We start from the raw sequence: 19352 nt of genomic DNA on the forward strand, positions 1-19352 counted from the left end.
TTTGTGTAAATCTTTTCCAAGGTGCACCGCTGTTTTCTTAGTTCACGTTACAACACACCACACTACATTAACAGGTGGCAGTACTGTATATCAGGGGAAAATGGACAAGATGCCCAACTTTCCGAATCTATTTCACAATTTAATTGCAATTCCTTCGATGTAAAATTCATGGCTGAGACAACTTAAAGTAGGACAACAACCCAACGTTTAACTTTATTAACAGACTCGAAAAGTTTGTTGCAGATATTTAACGGTACGATCGGCCATATGGACTCATTTGATAAGGCCCATGTTGAAATTCCATCCTCGCATGCATGTTGTTGTGCATGTTGGCTTGCGTCGGTGGGCTTGAGATGTAGAAAGGAGGCATGGCTTCCATGGAGTCCTGACTCCCTCGTCTGAGGATGAAAAAGAAAACACAAACATTAACTCTACAATAGTAATAGACTGTATTATCATAGTAATATAATATGGCTATATATAATATAATAGTATAATATATTATAGGCTTATTCTGTGTGTGTGTGTGTGTGTGTGTGTGTGTGTGTGTGTGTGTGTGTGTGTGTGTGTGTGTGTGTGTGTGTGTGTGTGTGTGTGTGTGTGTGTGTGTGTGTGTGTGTGCATGCGCAACCATACAGCATTATCTACCACAATTGTATTCAATCACCCCTTCATGGAAAATGTTATCATGACAAATGTCTATCACTTGAAGATCAAAACCAACAAAAAGACGTACAGCTAGATCGATGTACGTTTTCTGTGATTCAGGTTCTCTTTTTATGTCTTTGACAATGTAATAGAGAATGAGATAGTTACTCGATTACTCGTTACTCATTCCACACTTACAGCACAACAAATGTAGTTGTTTGTAGTTCGGGAGGAAGCGATTAACAGCAGTCATTACCTGCTCCCGCCTTCGCAGATATTTTAATCACTCCTTCTCCTTTTACCTGTCATGCGTGGAGGCTTCCCAAATTGTCCCACCACCTCCCCATACTCCTCCATTTCACTAGAGCACCCAGGTACAATACCTCTATACACATAGTGTGAGTCAATGAATCTCATCCTACATGATCTCCGCTTAAAGCAGGGGTGGGGAACCTATGTCTCAAGGGCCATTTTATGTGGCCTCAGATATCATTTTAATGTTATGCAGCTTTACATGAAATATGACACGCTTTGTAAATATAAAGGAATCTTAGAAATTACATTTGCAATACAATTAAGTTATATGTCAGGGGACCTAGAGAAGGTGGTGTCTGTTTTAAAGGTGGGTGCCTTCAATATAGGCCTAAAGTGCAGGGGGAAATCCTGGTTTGTGTTCATAGTACGGCCCTTGGAGGACTTTTACAGCCTTTGGAGGAATTTGAAGCGGCCCCTCAAATGAAAAAGGTTCCCCACCCCTGGCTTAAAGCATCCCAAGACCGAGGTCTGCTACCACATGCCACACATGCTTACTGCTGCTGCACTACTCCAAGCTGTTAAGAAAATCTTTGCATTTATACATGTATTATTGAAAATATAAAAGGTGATGAAAGTATGACCTGTAGAAAGGAGGCATGGCATCCATGGAGTCCTGACTCCCTCGCCTGAGGATGAAAAAGAAAACACAAACATTAACTCTACAATAGTAATAGACTGTATTATCATAGTAATATAATATGGCTATATATAATATAATAGTATAATATATTATAGGCTTATTCTGTGTGTGTGTGTGTGTGTGTGTGTGTGTGTGTGTGTGTGTGTGTGTGTGTGTGTGTGTGTGTGTGTGTGTGTGTGTGCATGCGCAAGCACACAGCATTATCTGCTACCACATGCCACACATGCTTACTGCTGCTGTACTACTCCAAGCACTCAAGTGTTAACTAGTGAATTACACTTAAGCCGGGCTCAAACTACACAACTCCCGATTTTGTGTCCAATTTTTACGTCAGGGTGCACCACACACTAGAAGACAATCGCAATAGTCAATCTTATCCCTGATCGCAAGATCGAGACGATGCCCTACGTTCTATTTCCACAAATATCAAACAGTGTTTGATTTCTACGATTTGCGATCGGCGACTCTATGAGCTGCCAAAGGTTTTCAGCCGAGAATCGGGACGATAGTCATGTACTTTGGCTTTAAGGTGTGGTGGTGTCTCGGGTGATAGAGGAGCACGTTCTGCAACTAGGAGTTTGCAGTTTCAAGCCCTGCTCTGCTTGAACCCCATCGATCTCTGAGCAAGATACTTAACCCCAAATTGCTCCTGGTGGCCGGGTAGTAACCTGCAGGCAGCCACTCCCACTGATGTGTGAATGTATGCATGGGTGAATGTGAGGCATACAATGTTAAGCGCACCTTGAGTGCTCACAGGATTGGGAAATTGCAATATAGATGCCATCAATGTATGATATGATACCGTGTCGTACCTTGGTTCTCTCTTTCTCCGTTTTATGAGCCTGGGAAAATACATTAATGTATTATAGATTTAAACACAAAATTACATTCACACTATTATACAATTACACACATTATGAACGTGATTACATGCACACTCAGTCATACATTATGGAGATAAATATGCACATATGTACCTAAATATAGAAAAAAGACTACAAAGACATTCAATTATAGTACACTGACACAACTGAATAGGCAAAACCCTGATACGTCATACGCAGTTAATCAAAATCCAATGTTAATTCAACACTAAGCATTTTAACTGTCAATCAGATTTACATTACCCCAGTGGAAACTCCACTTAGGATGAGGGCCATGAAGGCCATTGGCCCAGGTCAGCCGACAGAAATAAACATACAATACTCTTCAATACTGTACATTCAGAGCTCTAAATTAACACCTGCCAACCAGCCAAATGCTGGTGAAATTAAGTTTGTCTGGTAGAAAAGAAAACTTACGTGCTAGTTTAACCCATTGGTGAGTTTCTCATTGGCTATTAAGATTAACCTTTAAGAGGGTGGGTTTTTGAACATTCTATAAAAAGAATGTGTTCTATATAACAATGCAAGATTCTAAAATTCCATATTGTATTGAATGATGCCCAGAATTCTATAGAACTTTCACTGCCCGAACATTCCCGTCACACCGGTGTGACGGTACACTCTTAAAGGTTTTTAATATCTACTAGCTATTTTGCTATTTTGACTGGGGATGAAAAAGGTTAATTTAGGGCCCTGCCGTGGCCATCCGGTAGGGCACTCGCCTGCCATGTGGCTAACCCGGGTTTGATTTCCGGCCCGGGTCCTTTGCCGACCCCTCCCCGTCTCTCTCCCCATTCGCTTACTGTTTACCTCTCATACTGTCCTGTCCATAATGAAGTCTAAAAGACCAAAAAATAGCTTTAAAAGAAAAAGGTTAATTTAGAGTCCTGTGTACAAGGACAAAGGAAAGCAAAGCAAACTCACATGACTCCGATGGAGGTTACGCTTAGAACAACCATGCCAGCCAGCGTTGCCAGAAGAACCTGAATGATAAACTTGCGCCAAGGTGTCTCATCAACCATGTCCAGGTCCACATCAGGACCCAGCACTGGCCGGAGCTCCTCCAGAACCCTCTCTTTCTCCCTCTCCACCATCCTTTAGTAGACAGAGAGAAAATAGTTACGTCATCATAATGGATGGGGCTTCAGTGTCATGATGATGATTGTGATATTTTAACCATTAAGACATGGTCCCTGTTATACATAAGCTGTTACCAATATGGCAATGACCACGTTGTAATGTATTACTAAAGACCGTTTGTACTGTCATAGTGAAGTAGTACCATGGTAGTACAGTTTTTCTGGTGATACTACTGCATTCCACTGGTGGAATGGGCTTTGGTGAGAGAGAGTGACAGGAAACTTCTCCTTCTCCCTCTGGACTATCCCGCAGTAGACAAAGGGAAACTAGTGACATCGTCGTGAAGTATGGCTTCAAACGTTTGTAAAACGTTTGTAACGCACTTAGTCTTCAGCTTTTATCTTTATTTTCAGCTTTTTTCAATATATGTTTTCTTGAGTTTTATCCAGCTCCTGGGTACAACTCATTTTGTCTTTCCAGCTTTTACCTTTTGACGTCATCTTTGTGCATGATCCACTGCTCACTGCCGCTCATTGCCATGGCGATGAAGTGGATGTCGGTTTGGAAGTCGGATCTTTCGCTAAGTTCCTTCTCTGCCTCCAACTGTTTGTTCTCGTGTGCTGTTATTTTCACAGTGTCCACCTCCCAAGCCATGGCTCTCCCCAGGGCACTGATAGAAAAAGGAGAGAGGGAAGAGACAGGAGAAGAGGAGGATGTTAATGAAGACGGAGAGGGCAAAGAATATCAAGTCAAGTCAGCTTTTATTATAAGTTTCTTAATAATTCACAGGTTATACAAGGAAATTGAAACTATTTTTTCTCTCTATACCATGAAGGACATAGACGTACACAGGACTGACATTTACGGACTGACACCAAGTGCAGGACAGGACAAGTAACAGTGATGGTCCAATACCAGTAAAGTGATGAAGTAATACTGAGCATTTAACATGGTGAGTGACAGTGATGGACCAGTGATAACCAGTACAATAAGTGATAGAGTAATAAATAACAATTTAACATTTGGCATTGAACATGAACATGAACATTTAACATTGAACATTGAACATTGAACTTTGAACATTGAACATTGAACATGTAGGGGAAGAATAGAAGACAATACAAACAATAATAAAGTAGAATACAAATCAGTCAAGGCTATGCTGTACTACACACAGTGAATATGAGAAGAAGAGGACGTTATTATACTCCTGTTTTTCTATAGGGTTTCTAATGTCGCAAGCTGCAGTATGAGATTCTTAAAGTAGCCTATATAGAGATATGCCAACATAATAGGTTTCTATGGGCACCTAACATGACCAGGTTCCGGTCTGCCTAAAGGGGCGTGTCATAATACTCCTAGCATTGAATAGAAAAGTCCTTAGGTCTGCCTAGGTCTGCCTAAGGGGGGCCATAATAGAACCACACTCTAAGAGAATTTCCCTGCAAAATAACGGCAGTTACTGGCAATTATATTTACCTGTAATTCTACTGTTATTTCATACCAAAAATCAAATACAGCTCATTGCTGTTTAATGTATCACAGTATATAACATTTTTTCAGCAGCAATAAAACTGTTAAATAACAGTACTCTACAGAAAAATAACAGTACATTTCAGTTAAAAAGTTGAATTGTACTGTGTGATGACAGGCAAATACTGGGTCATAGTTGTATTCATGAATATGGCCATGGCAACATCCCACCCCACCCATCATTCTCCATAACTGTGGTACCCTGGCCATGTTACCACCTCACCCTCCCATCGTTCACCATGACTGGAGTGCCTTGAGCATGATACTATGGCGCAATGCTGTATTGAGAAAATGGTTTGCGGTGGTCCTTTGAAAGTGTGGGCATGAATAAAATTTCAGAGTACGCAGTGCTATGTTACAATGATAGTGTGCAAGGTGGGCTTTTTACTGTATCTCTTGATGAGCCAATGATGAATATAGCATTGGTCAGTCTTTAAAAAAATATTTTGCACCAAGTAGCACAGCAAACAAGCAGCACTACAAGCTAGCTCTCAAAGCAATGCCTAATTTGCAGCAGGCACATTATATGCAACAATGCCACAAATGATGCCACATACAGCAAGCTTTCACAAAGAGGAAAGTGTGCAAGCATGTAAGCAAGCTTGTAGGCAAGCTTGTAGGCAAACAAGTCAAACCTCAGAGAGTGCAGATGATCTCATGGTTAATTTTAATTCAAGGATGACCCGTATTATGGATGTTATTGCCCCCGAAAAAATCAAAACAGTGGGACGTGAAAAAGCACCTTGGAGAAAGAATCCCACAGTTATATTGCTAAAGCAAGAATGCAGGAGGGCTGAAAGACAGTGGCGTAAATCCAAACTTGAAGTCCACTACCAAATCTATAAACACACACTCTCGAAATACAACCAAGAAATTTCTAAAGCTAGACAATCTTTTTTCTCTGACATAATTAACAGAAATATTAATAATGCACGTGTCCTGTTTGGCACTGTGGAAAAGCTAGCAAGGCCCCCAAATCTAATGCCCTCTGAGTTCCTCTCAGTCAGCAAATGCAATGAGTTCGCATCCTTTTTCAAAGGAAAGATTGAAAAAATACGTGCAAACATACTCACACATGTGCAACCGACCCAAGATTCAGACCAGCTTGCTATGGTGAAGTTAAATCCTAACCTCATGAGAAATTTTCATTTAGTTGATGTGGACATTCTTAATAGAACGGTACAAAGTCTTAGCTCCTCTACATCTGACTTAGATATTTTACCAACAGCCTTCTTCAAATCCATCTTAAATCTAATATCATCAGATGTACTTCAGATCATCAACACCTCACTACAAACAGGCATATTCCCAGGCTGTCTGAAAGAAGCAGTTGTGAAACCCTTACTGAAAAAGAACAACCTGGATGCACTGGTACTAAACAACTATAGGCCCATATCCAATCTACCATTCATGGGTAAAATAATAGAGAAAATTGTTTTTAACCAATTAACTGCTTTTCTAATCTCTAATAGCTATTTTGATAAGTTTCAATCAGGTTTCCGTGCCTACCACAGCACTGAAACAGCTCTTATTAAAGTTATGAATGACATAAGATTGAATTCTGATGCTGGCAAATCATCCGTCTTGGTACTTCTTGATTTGAGTGCTGCTTTCGATACAGTTAATCATTCTATACTACTACATAGACTGGAACACTGGGTTGGCTTTACGGGCATAGTGATCGACTGGTTAAAATCGTACCTACAACAAAGAAGTTTTTTTGTCGCCATTGGAAGACATACTTCATCACCAATGTCTCTGGATTGTGGGGTCCCCCAGGGCTCCATTCTGGGACCACTACTGTTCAATCTGTATATGTTGCCACTGGGACACATTATCGAGAATAACTCCATAAATTACCATAGCTATGCGGATGATACCCAGCTCTACTTATCTATGTCCCCAAATGACTATACCCCCCTTGAATCACTCTATCATTGCATGGACCAAATTAACAAATGGATGTCTCACAATTTCCTCCAGCTGAACACAGATAAAACTGAAGTAATTATATTTGGGAAAAGAGAGGAGAGACAAAAGATTGCTACTATCCTTGAAACGAAGGGACTGAAAGCAAGGGAAACAGTTAAAAATCTTGGGGTCCTCATTGACAGTGACCTAAACTTCAACAGTCACATGAAAGCTATTACTAAGTCTGCATTTTATCACATAAAAAACGTCTCTAAATTTAGGGGCCTGATGTCTAAACATGATCTGGAGAAGCTAATACATGCCTTTATTTCTAGTAAAGTTGATTACTGTAACAGTCTTTTTACTGGCCTCCCCAATAAAACCATTAAACAGCTTCAACTTGTACAAAACGCAGCTGCAAGGGTTCTTACAAAGACAAGGAAGTTCGACCACATTACTCCAATTTTAAGATCGCTGCATTGGCTCCCAGTAAGCTACAGAATTGATTTTAAGGCTATGCTACTTGTGTTTAAATCACTAAATGGAATGGGACCCACATATCTACTGGATATGTTTCAGCTGTATGCACCAACTAGGTCACTAAGGTCAACGGAGAAGAATTTGCTGGTGATTCCAAAAGTCAAAACAAAGTGTGGAGAGGCAGCCTTTAGCTTCTATGCTTCAAAGCTTTGGAACCAGCTTCCAGATGACATAAAAAATGCACCCACTATTGATAGCTTTAAATCTAGACTCAAGACAAAGCTGTTCTCAGATGCTTTCCCCTAGCTTAAATTACTTATTCTTATTATTTTAATTTTTTATTTAATTTGTTTCATTTTATTTTATTTTATTATTATTTTTACCTTATGTTTTATCTTAATGTTTTTAAATGCTTTTTGACTCTAATTCATTTCCTTCTTTCTTCCCTGTTTCCTTTCATTTACATTTGTTAACTTTGTGAAGCACATTGAGTTGCACCTGTGTATGAAATGCGCTATATAAATAAACTTGCCTTGCCTTGCCTTGCTATGCTGTGCCATGCAGGCAAGCCAGCAGGCAGGCAAGCAACTGAAGTGTTGATAGTCCAGATTTATATACAGGTGCAAGAGTACCATGTGACCAGAGTCATCAGGCCCTTGGCAGGTGACGCCCGTAATTGAATAATGGCATAACAGCCCTACTCAGGTGAGGCCAGGCACTGATTAGCAGATTGGTTTAGATGGGGCTGCTTGTTGCAAGAGTGTTACAAGTTCTTAAAATGTTTCAGCCATTCACACTTTCATCACTATCAAAATGTGCTGCTCACACTTTGCTGCATCAAGCACTTTTTAAGTATTGTAGTTTCCTTAGAAATTGTTTCATCATGCTTGATAGTATCAGATAATCTTTAACCAGTCAGAATGACTTCAGTTCTTCAGGTGGTATTGAAGTTTGATGGTGATCACGGACAAGTGGAGGATGAATGGGTTTCAATGGTGCTGCCTAAAATAACTTGTTATTTTCTAGAGATGCACCGGATCCGGTTCCGGTTCCGGATCCGTCAGGATAGTAGAGTTTTTCACAGGATCCGGGTCCGGCAGGATCTTAAGCAGTGGATCCGGTATCCGGCATGTTACCTAAAAATCAGGGTCTGGTGCATGTCTAGCCTAGGCTTTTCAGTCTTTCACAACCCCAATCACTGCATGGAGTGAAATCCCTTTGGAAGCGGCTATTGCAGGCAGTGTGGCAATAGTTTGCGCCAACGTAATAAAAAGGGCCCACGTGTGCGAGTAGACTATATGTTTCAACCCTTTTGTAGGATCCGGTTCCGGAGCCGGCAGGATCTTATTCAGTGGATCTGGTATCCGGCAGGATCCTAAAAATCAGGATCCGGTGAATCTCTAGTTTTTTCCACAACGGCGAATACTGCTATTGTGCAGTACTTACTGTTTATGCTCAATATGTGACTCAAAGTAATATTTTCACAGTAGTTGTCTGTTTTTTCGAAAAACAGTAGAATGCTGTTGCAGAATTGCCGTAAATAAACAGCTATTTGTTACAGTGCAGGAAACAATGGGCCAATGGAACCTCTCTCTCTCTACTCTCTCTGCTGCAGTATGTGTCTCTCCAAGAGACTAAAAAGGAGAAGGGGGAGAAGAGGAGAAGGTTGTTGAGGGGTTTTTTTTTCAAGCTGCTTACACACAATTTTGAAAGGGCCTCTTGTGTCTTCATTAATGGATAAGACAGTGCAGAGTATGAGGAAGAAAAGCAGAGGAGCATAACCCATAACATGAAATATAGGCCTACATATAATAACTCACTCTTCAATGCTGGTGCATTTCTCCTCTACCATGGCATATGGTTTGTTCAGGGACATTCTGGCAATGTTGTGTTCTCCACTTTCTTTAACTATAATCTGAGGACAGAAAGAAAACAAAGCATGTCTATAAACAGGGGTTGAAGTGGGCCATGCATGCCGGGGCTGAGTTAAAATCCATATACTTTTACATGCACACACTCCAATAATAATCATAAAAAAAAACGATAATTTGTTAACTAAACGAAAGATTACTGAGCAGTTCTGAGAACAAAACAATCCCCAACATTTTAACACCTTAAACATTTTGCCATCTCAGAGGGATATCAGAGAGGGCCTACTATGAAGCTGGTTCAGTTGTAAACCAGGCCAGGTTAGGAGGTAAATCATCTAACACAGTGTTTCTCAAACTTTTTCAGACCGAGGACCACTTTGTCCCACGCAAAAATGCTCAGGGACCACCTATCAACTGAACTGACAGTTGATGGGTGTTAATTTGACATTGCTAATTCTGATGCAGTTCACTTGCTTTTTATTCACATTACAAGCCTGTCTTATTGAGTTGAAAATATGAAAATGTTACAAATATAGCCTACTGCTAACTTGTCTTGGAAAAGTAGAAATCCCGTTGAGGACCACCTGAGCTCTGTCGCAGACCACCAGTGGTCCCCGGACCACACTTTGAGAATCACTGACCTAACAGAAGATCCTAGAGCCCTCATTTTTCTAAGAAAGTGAGGATTCCAGGCTCTTCTTAGATGATTTACCTGTTAACTTAACCTGAATTATTCCTGAACCAGCTTCTTAGTATAGGCCTCTGAGTCTGGGCCCACAAGAACCCCAATGGTTCTCACCTCCACTGTTGCTGTGCCAGACTCTCCTTGCAGGTCTGTTGCCTTCACTATCAGGGTCACATTTCCAGGATGAATATCAGACGCTACATACACCTGGCCATTAGAGGGCTCTATATCAAACAGGGAACTGGGCTCCCCAAGGGAGTACTGCAATGCCTCAGTCTCCCCCACATCTGGGTCTGTAGCCTGGGTTGACAGAGAAGAGATGGAGATATTAGCATTAGGCAGTGATGTTTGATGAGGGGGTCTGTGTAAAATCAACACCTTTCTGTTAATGTAAGGAACTTTGTTTAGGGAATCTGTGTAAAATCAACACATTTCTGTTAATACAAGGAACTTTGTTTAGGGAATCTGTGTAAAATCAACACGTTTCTGTTAATACAAGGAACTTTGTTTAGTGAATCTGTGTAAAATCAACATGTTTCTGTTAATACAAGGAGCTTTCTTAATGTCCTGTCCTCTTGTCATGTGCATCCAAGTACACTGTAAAAAATGCCTGTTGAAATTACGGCAAAAAACTGTCAAATTGCAACAGTCAGTGACCGTAAAATGTAAAACAGTTTATCTCTGTACTAAATATGGCAAGCCACTATTTAGTCAAAAAGCGTACATAACTTAATTTTTGACAGGTGTCGTATGTAGAAAATACTGGACTGTTCTCTGTACATAGTCTAGTCGTGATTTCATGAACCCGGAAATGTTGAGTACCCTAAAGTTTTATTGCAGAAATATCATCTATGGGCCTAATGGATAGAATTTAGCTTGGTTGCCCAAAGTTGCACTTTGAGCAATTTGCATAATTAGCATAAATATATTGTTAAGGTAAGACTACTACAGGTGAATAGGCTAAAAAATTAAAATAATAGGTATCACCATGAAACTTTCTCAGTTGATTACTGATGATGAGAGAAGAAAAAAATGTATTGGATGTTTTTTGTATTTTGATGTTTAGATATGCAAATGAGGGCATACATTATCAATTATGCGCTAATTTGCATACGCACCAAATCACTTTCATAAGGTGAACTGTGGCTCAAAATAACTTTTATGTGGGTAAAATATGTATATTTGAGTGTTGAGATGGTGAAAACCTTCTGAGGCAGTGGTTCTCAAAGTGGGGCCTGGGAACCCTGGGGGGCTGCCAGGGGGCCCACGGCAGGCTGCAGAAAAATATGGCAAAATAAGATGAATAGCCTAATAAATTGAATAACTAAAGTAAGCCAAAATAAACCAAAAATAAGCTGAACTATCCTAGTGGAATAATTCTCTTCTTTACAATGTTTATGTACTATGCTGTCTGTAGTGCTTGAATGGGTTAGGAATGCAGCAATTTCATCGAGTTGTGAAACCAGAAGATTCTTCAAAAGAATGCTCAATAGTCACACAATTGCACAGTTGAAGTAAAGCCATGGCTGGGTTAGAGACTTCTGTAGAGCAAAGGTTGGAAGCACTGTTCAAAATCCACCCTGTATTTCATGTAGGAGCAAAAGTACATTGTGGAATAGTCATCCCTATCTTAAAAAAATAAAACAAATGGAAGGAAGACAAGAATGCTGACAGTATTTTTACCATTGACTATCCACACCACCTCAAATTCAAAATGCCAAGACTTCTGGGACTTGTCTGCTTATAGAACCACCCACAGCCCATTGCATTAGCAACAAATATTACTAGAATATTTAGGCTACATGTCCAATTGATTCTGCTGGGCCCATAAAAGTGATTTCACATCTGAAATGTTGTACTTTCCATACTGTTTAACATAATGCTAACACAAAATTGCTTTAACAAACTATCAACAGACAAACCAATAATGTTTTTCAAAAGGGGTGCCCAATCATTAAATTATTGTATACCACTGTATGCACACACATATTTAGGAAAAACCACATAGCCTTCACAAATCCCCATACTTTCACTGTATTTTCTTCAGCACATGTGTATCCTGCAGCAATCACTGGCCTAATGCGCATGTTATTTTGTGTGATGTTGGCTCTTTTGGATTTGTTCACTGTGCTGTATGTGTATGCACGTAAGGCTGTTTGGCATGGAACATTTAATTCATCCATCTAGGTCAACACTACCTCTTGACCAGGTCCTTCAAAAGGTTTTCACCAACTCAACCACCAAGTACATATGCTTTACCCACAGAACAAATATATTTGGAGCCATGGGTTTACCATATGAAGGTGACATAAACCTCCAGATAACTTTTGTCACTGTTAAGGTCAATGGAGAGTTGTTTAGAGTCACCCGTGTGTGTGTGTGTGTGTGTGTGTGTGTGTGTGTGCGTTTGTGTGTGCGTTTGTCTGTGCGTGCATACTGTAGTTATTCTGCATGTATTCTTTAGTTATTCAATTTATTAGGCTATTCATCTTATTTTGCCATATTTTTCCTGCCAGCCTGCCGTGGGGCCCCTGGCAGCCCCCCAGGGGTCCCAGGCCCCACTTTGAGAACCACTGCCTCAGAAGGTTTACACCATCTCAACACTCAAATATACATATTTTACCCACATAAAAGTTATTTTGAGCCACAGTTCACCTTATGAAAGTGATTTGGTGCGTATGCAAATTAGCGCATAATTGATAATGTATGCCCTCATTTGCATATCTAAACATCAAAATACAAAAAACATCCAATACATTTTTTTCTTCTCTCATCATCAGTAATCAACTGTGAAAGTTTCATGGTGATACCTATTATTTTAATTGTTTAGCCCATTCACCTGTAGTAGTCTTACCTTAACAATATATTTATGCTAATTATGCAAATTGCTCAAAGTGCAACTTTGGGCAACCAAGCTAAATTCTATCCATTAGGCCCATAGATGATATTTCTGCAATAAAACTTTAGGGTACTCAACATTTCTGGGTTACACTATTGGGCCTATGGAGATCACGACTAGACTAAAAGGAAGATATTGGAAAATACCGTTAAGTGAGATGAAGTAGTCAAGAAACAGTACATAACTTTATTTTTCACTGGTGTCCGTATGTAGAAAATACTGAACTGTTCACTGAAAAGAAAATATTGGAAAATACTGTTAAGTGAAGATGAAGTAGTCAAGAAACGGTACATGACTTTATTTTTCACTGGTGTACACATATGTACACAGCAAATTTGCCAGAGTTCGATTGATCAGAGTTAGACTGGTGTTCAGCCAAAATCTAAACATCAAGAGTTGCAGCAACACTACAGAGTGTTATTTGACTCCTCTGGATCCGAGTTGTTGAGCTAAGAGAGCTAGAGAGTTAATGTTTAACTCCCTTGAGAGTTATGAAAAACATGCCTCCCCAATTTTCAAATGTTTTGGCAACATGAGCAGCCATTTTTGTTGAGTCCCCTATAGGTGAACCAAACTCAATCCTCTGTTAGTGAACCAAATTGTGAACCAACAGACAAAGAACTCTGTTCTGCTTTTCTTCACATTGTGTATACTACAAAAAGTAGGTGCTCTTTCTGGTCGTGTTAGACTTTTTGTCCTCTTTTAGTCCAATAGATCTCTTGTGATTGCACTTGTTCCAGGTGTAACTTGTCAAACCACTGATAGGCTGGTTGTAACAGGCAGAGTTTGATGTCAACACGCTATTTGATTAGTAGCCATCAATGAGTATTAACTTAGAGTACAACCCTCTGCATGTGTTGTAGTTCATCCTGCGAAAAATTCTCCACCGCAATAATTTTTTACCTTATTGGACTTTGAGGCTTTGCCATCAGAGTTTTCGATTGAGAGGCAAATTGACACGGTAAACCTCTTCAAAATTCAGAATATCTTTTTTTGCATTCCTCCTACCCAACAGAAAGCAATGGAGGTTATAATGAATTGAATATTAATTACTCCACAGAAAACATATTGCCTGTCTGCTTGGCTCCAGGTGCCTCCACGTTGTAGATTTGACAACAATGAAGCTGGCAACTGAATAAACTGTGCAACAGTTAAGGACTGCAAATGGCAACAGTTTGCACATTTTGCAGTAATTCACTGTAACTTATTATTTCTCCGGTAACAGCCTACAGTTTAGCCTCATTTAATGTGTAAAATATACCTATAGGCTAGTATAATCTGAAAAAGTCTACCTGGGACAGTAATCCCTTGAGCTCTTGAATGTTCCGAAACTGTCATTCTACCCCATCCAAATCAATCTATCAATCAATTCCTGACCTCACCTGAGTGCTAAGGGCTGTCATGCAATGATTAACTTACTGCCTGCACCGGCCAAATGCTTCATCACTCGTGTCACATGGTTCACTTGAACATGTATTTAAACAGGGACTGTTGCATTGTACTGCTCACTGGTTGCTAGCTAGCTAGCTGGCTGGCTGGCTGTAAGGCCGGCTGGCCGGCTGCTGGCCTGCCCGACTAGCAGGTCACGTTGTAAGGGTGGCAGCATGGTGGCTTGCTAACTGGCTTGTTTGTTAGCTTGCTTGCCCCGCTAGCTTTGGCCTTCATTTTTCTTAAGGTTATTTTCAGGCCTTTTTTAAATAAAGAATGGATTTGCATACCCTTCATTGATGATACTAGACTGGTCCACCTGCCTGCACTAGACAATCTGGCAATTGGGCATTTATTTAGGTATCTAATTAAGTTGATGTTTATTGGACTCCAATGAGTAGAATCAGTCGAATCAGTTGTCTGTGATTGCAACTCTATAATTGGACTCACCTGAGTATAATCAGTCCAATCAGTTGTCTGATTGTAACTCTATAATTGAACTCACCTGAATATAATCTGTCCAATCTGTTTTGGCAACCACTGCTGCCATAATTTTACCGTAAAATGTAAAAAAATAATAATACCGTTATTTATTTAACGGTAGGCTTTGGCAACCACTGCTGCCATAATCTTACCGTAAAATGTAAAAAGGAAATATATCGTTATTTGTTTAAAGGTAGACTTTGGCAACCACTGCTGCCAGCAATTTTCCGTAAAAACAACAGTTCTTTTTTTACTGTGTAGGCCTACCATACATTTTGGTACACAGAAATAAATGTAGGCCTAGATATGTTTTTGTTTGCTCTGTGGTTCAGTCGTAGTTCAATGGCTTTGTTGGCGCAATGATTAATTGAAAAGGGAGTAGCTGAGCCCATGTATAACCTTGACTTCTAGGACCGGGGAGCCTACTGGAAGCACACTGTAGATTTCCTTCGTGTACACCTGGAGACTGAACACGGGCGGGTTGTTGTCCACTTCTGGTCCATTCTCCACATTGAGTATTACCTGATCATGGGGTAAAAAAAATACATTGCATTATATTTATCTAATAAGGTGTATAATGCACTCTTCTCAACAAAAGTAAAGAGTAATGGATGCTTATTCCTAAAGTATTCTGAAATTATAAAAAAAAGAAACAGGACAGTGCTTTGTACTTAATTGCCCGTCAGACGTTTCGTTCTTAACCTTCTTAAGACCAAGAATACTAAAATGTCTGACGAGCAATTAAGCACAAAGCCTAGTATTGATATGCAGCATCAATAATGGCACTTGTCAAATTCATTTTTGAATTGTCCTGCCCTACGATGCATTGCCGAATCGATTATTGTTGACACCACTACTAGGAGTAGGAACTGTGTCAGACGCCTTGTTCTCGATAGCACCTCAACTATGCCTGGTGGTTCATTGGGCAGCTGTGTATTTTTTTGTTAATTAATGACATGACAATTAACTATGCTCCTGTCACTTCAGTATTGCGCTCCCATTCCAGTGTTACACTCTGACTCTTCTATGGTGTTAACAGTTTGCTTGGCCTTGCCATCCATAAGCTCCAAACGATTTTATATTTCCTAGAATGAAATGAGTACAAGAGTACGGTAAGACCAAGCTAATATACAATGCTTACGTAAGGTACATTACCGTGGCATTGGCTTTCTCCCCACTGCCATTTTCCAGGGAAGCCTAGAGATATAAAAACACTGTGAATATCCCAAGGTTTTAAAACATTTTCTTATTTACAATGTTCTTGTACTGTACTGGTAATTCAGTCCCATTAGACATCCCTATAATATGTTAAACCCATGTATTTCCCTTTTAGTTCCTAGTCTTTTCTNTCTCACACTCACACTCACACTCTCTCTCACACACACACACACACACACACACACGCACACGCACACGCACACGCACACGCGCACACACACACACGACTGTATACAGCATACAGTTAATGCTTTGTACACTCACCTGTATGTCCAAGTTCACTGTGCTCGTTCTCTCTTGGCTGAGCTTCCTTTGGATAGTGATGATGCCTGATCTGTTGTTCATGATGAAATGACTCAAGTACTCAATTGGATGCACTATGATGAAAGAAAAAAAAATATTTACACCCAACAATAACGTCCAACATAGGCCTACAATGTATTTGCTTTGGAAAACATAACGTGAATGAAATCAGACGTAATATGTGTGTGTGTGTGTGTGTGTGTGTGTGTGTGTGTGTGTGTGTGTGTGTGTGTGTGTGTGTGTGTGTGTGTGAGAGACAGAGAGAAAAAGAAAGAGGTGTGAGAGAGGGAGAGACAGAGAGAGGTTTTGCCCATGTATTGAATATTTACCAGCACTGATGTGGTAAAAGACTGAGTACTTGTTTCCAACATCAGCCTTGATTGGTGCTGGGTCAATGTTTTCTATGGGACCAACCTGGAAAACAACAATGTGTAGAACAAAACAAAAAAACAAATAGATAAATAAAATAAAAACATTTTGCCGTCCAGCGGGTGGCGCTGGTTCACCAGGCTAGAGCAAAGGTCATTAAGCAGTGCTTGATTAAAAAGGGGGTGGGGGGGGGGGGGGGGGCAGTTGTGGTACGTTGACAATAAGGAAGTATAGAAGTTATTGTTTCATGGTTGCCATTTTGATAAGCTGATATGGCACATTACAGGGGTAAGTTTAAGTTTTACATTATTAACAACAGCTGTTAAAGGGACAGATTGGTCAATTTCAACATGCAGTTGTATTGCTCACACTACCCTTGACTTGTCAGTACCTGGTGATGCCACATTTTTCGGCTCAGCCCTTTCCGAGATATGAGCAATTCTAATGGGGGCAAACTCCAAATATTTTCCCAAAAGGTACTGCTGTTTGCTAGTTGTCTGCTGATGTTTTATAACCTTTTGGATGTTTTTGGGAATAAATAAAAATGTTTTTTTGAAATGTAAACAAAGAGCTGCCCCCATTACAATGACCAGGATCTCGGAAACGGCTGAAGAAGAAGAAAAAAAAATCTCAGGAACTGACAAGTCCAGGGTAGTGTGAGCATTACAACTGCATGTTGAAATTGACCAAACTGTCCCTTTAACAGTAACAGAGATCTATCACTAAATGGGTTGGAATGTTCAGTTGGCTTTCTAAAACGGTGTCCAATGTGGTTTGGGGACCATACACCATTTGTGATATTAACATGAACTAACTTGTTGCGTTCAAGGATATTTGCCTTGTAGCTTCATAAAACTGTAAAACAAACTCTCTATTTACCTTGTTGTCGCTAACTGAGGCACAGTACATGTTATATTCAAACCTAGGCCCGTCAATTACAGTGACATTAACCACTGTGGTGTCTGACTTATTCCCGATGTCCTGTGGAATAAAAATAGGTTAGCATGTGAATGAATATTTATCCGAATGGGTAGACACAAATGTCATGTGAAGTAAATGAGAGTAGCGGTAAGGATGATGTAGTTGAGTTAAAGTACAAATTATATAATAAACAACTTAAATTCGCCCCTAAATACACACCATTCCACTACTGGAATGTTGTAATAATCCATTCACCACTATGACAGTGAACAAGGCCTTTAGTAATACATTACAACTTGATCATTGCTATTCTGATAAAAAACAGCTAATTGACAACAGGGGCTGTGTATTAAGGAGTCCAAAAAAATGAACAAAATATAAATGAAAATATAATTATTGTTAGCATTCATTATTAAAAAGAATTATACATAATTAACAAAAAATGACTTCAAAATGAATGCAGGTGTACTTACCTTGGCAGTCACATTGAAGGTGTAAAATTTAGTCACAGCATGGTTCAGCTCTGTCTTAAGCTTCACTTGTCCATCTGATGTGACTTCAAATGTATCTGATGGGGGCTGTGAGGATGAAGAGGAAAGAGAGCATCTTAAAATTGCGTAACACAAGGAGAGGTTGTATAGAATACTGGGCTAAAGCACCTGTACCATAAACTGACTCTCGCTTGCTAGTATGTTTAGCCTTTGTCTTCCCGATACCGTCTGAGTATTCTCCTTACAAGCAACAAGTGTTCGAATTATGCCCAACTTCCAGGGGCGGAGCTAGCCATTTTGTGGAACTAGGCCAATTATAAACATGGGGCCTTCAAAAGTCATTATATAGACATAAAATCTGTGTTTTTGTGTTATTTTAATGTTTTGTCTCATTTATATATTCGATTACTTTACAAAAGCGAAAAATTAAGATCTGGTCTCCTTTTTTGAGTGTTTACCGCGGATGGTGTGAAATTTGGGGGCCCCTGATTGGGGACAGATTTGGTCAGGGCCCTAAGCAATTGCCTAGGTTTGCCTAAAGTTACTGTATGTCCGCCTCTGTCCACTTCAGCCACTCACATTGACACAGCTGAGAGAGAAAGGCAGAAGAAGACCCATAACACCACCCAGTGGTATGCACAGACATTTTGCCATGTGCTCCACGGGGAGCGGGGGGCATGTAGATCTGCCTAAAGCTGGGCTTACACTGTGCAACTTTTTGCCCGATTTTCCCACGATTTGTCACTCGTCTGACGTTTTGGAAGTCGGGCAGATTTCTTGCTCAATCGCAGGTCAATCGTGAGTCTCGCATCGTGTAGTGTACATGGGGTAATGACAAGCGATTTCACCTCACGATTTGCAATCATAGGGTCACAAGAAAATCAAAACTGTTTGAAATCCCGCCCCTCGTGAATTGCACAGTTGAAGCAATGCTACAACCCGATTTGACACTAGACATGCACAAATTAATAGAGCCGTGCGATTCGCTCTTGATCGTGTCCTCATCTCCACCTCAGGTGTGCATGTTCCCTCCTCTGCCGACCCAGGAAACATGCCTTTCGTGTCGCACAGCATTCAGCTCACATCCGACTGTCGGTTCGTATAGTGTGAGGACGTTAACTTTTTAATCGTGAAATTCCCTTGTGCAGTGTGAGCAGGAGCTTAATACCCACGAGTGAAAATATTGCACAGTG

At 40.2% G+C, this 19352-nt stretch overlaps 1 protein-coding gene across 1 annotated transcript; it reads right to left on the reverse strand.

Annotated features, from left to right (window-relative positions):
- Window positions 1-247: 247 nt before the first annotated feature.
- On the reverse strand, window positions 248-19025 carry LOC134456792 (protocadherin Fat 1-like). Its single transcript, XM_063208346.1, has 14 exons — window positions 19008-19025; window positions 18142-18246; window positions 17627-17728; window positions 16708-16792; window positions 16340-16452; window positions 16013-16054; window positions 15257-15379; window positions 10162-10347; window positions 9312-9406; window positions 4055-4237; window positions 3412-3582; window positions 2416-2445; window positions 1545-1589; window positions 248-398 (listed from the first exon to the last, which is right to left on the reverse strand). The coding sequence occupies exons 1-14, from the start codon at window positions 19023-19025 to the stop codon at window positions 248-250; spliced, it is 1449 nt and encodes a 482-aa protein (XP_063064416.1).
- Window positions 19026-19352: the final 327 nt, after the last annotated feature.

The sequence above is a fragment of the Engraulis encrasicolus genome, chromosome 1 (assembly GCF_034702125.1).
Source record: "Engraulis encrasicolus isolate BLACKSEA-1 chromosome 1, IST_EnEncr_1.0, whole genome shotgun sequence".
In the NCBI taxonomy this organism is placed as follows: Eukaryota; Metazoa; Chordata; class Actinopteri; order Clupeiformes; family Engraulidae; genus Engraulis; species Engraulis encrasicolus.

What these genes read in the sequence shown, in the direction of transcription:
- LOC134456792 (XM_063208346.1), bottom strand. An exon ending in CAGTGAACTTGGACATACAG is followed by an intron (nt 16,055 to 16,339) that starts GTGAGTGTACAA and finishes TTATATCTCTAG; the next exon opens with GCTTCCCTGGAAAATGGCAG. An exon ending in AAATGCACCAGCATTGAAGA is followed by an intron (nt 4,238 to 9,311) that starts GTGAGTTATTAT and finishes TTTTTCTATCAG; the next exon opens with TGCCCTGGGGAGAGCCATGG.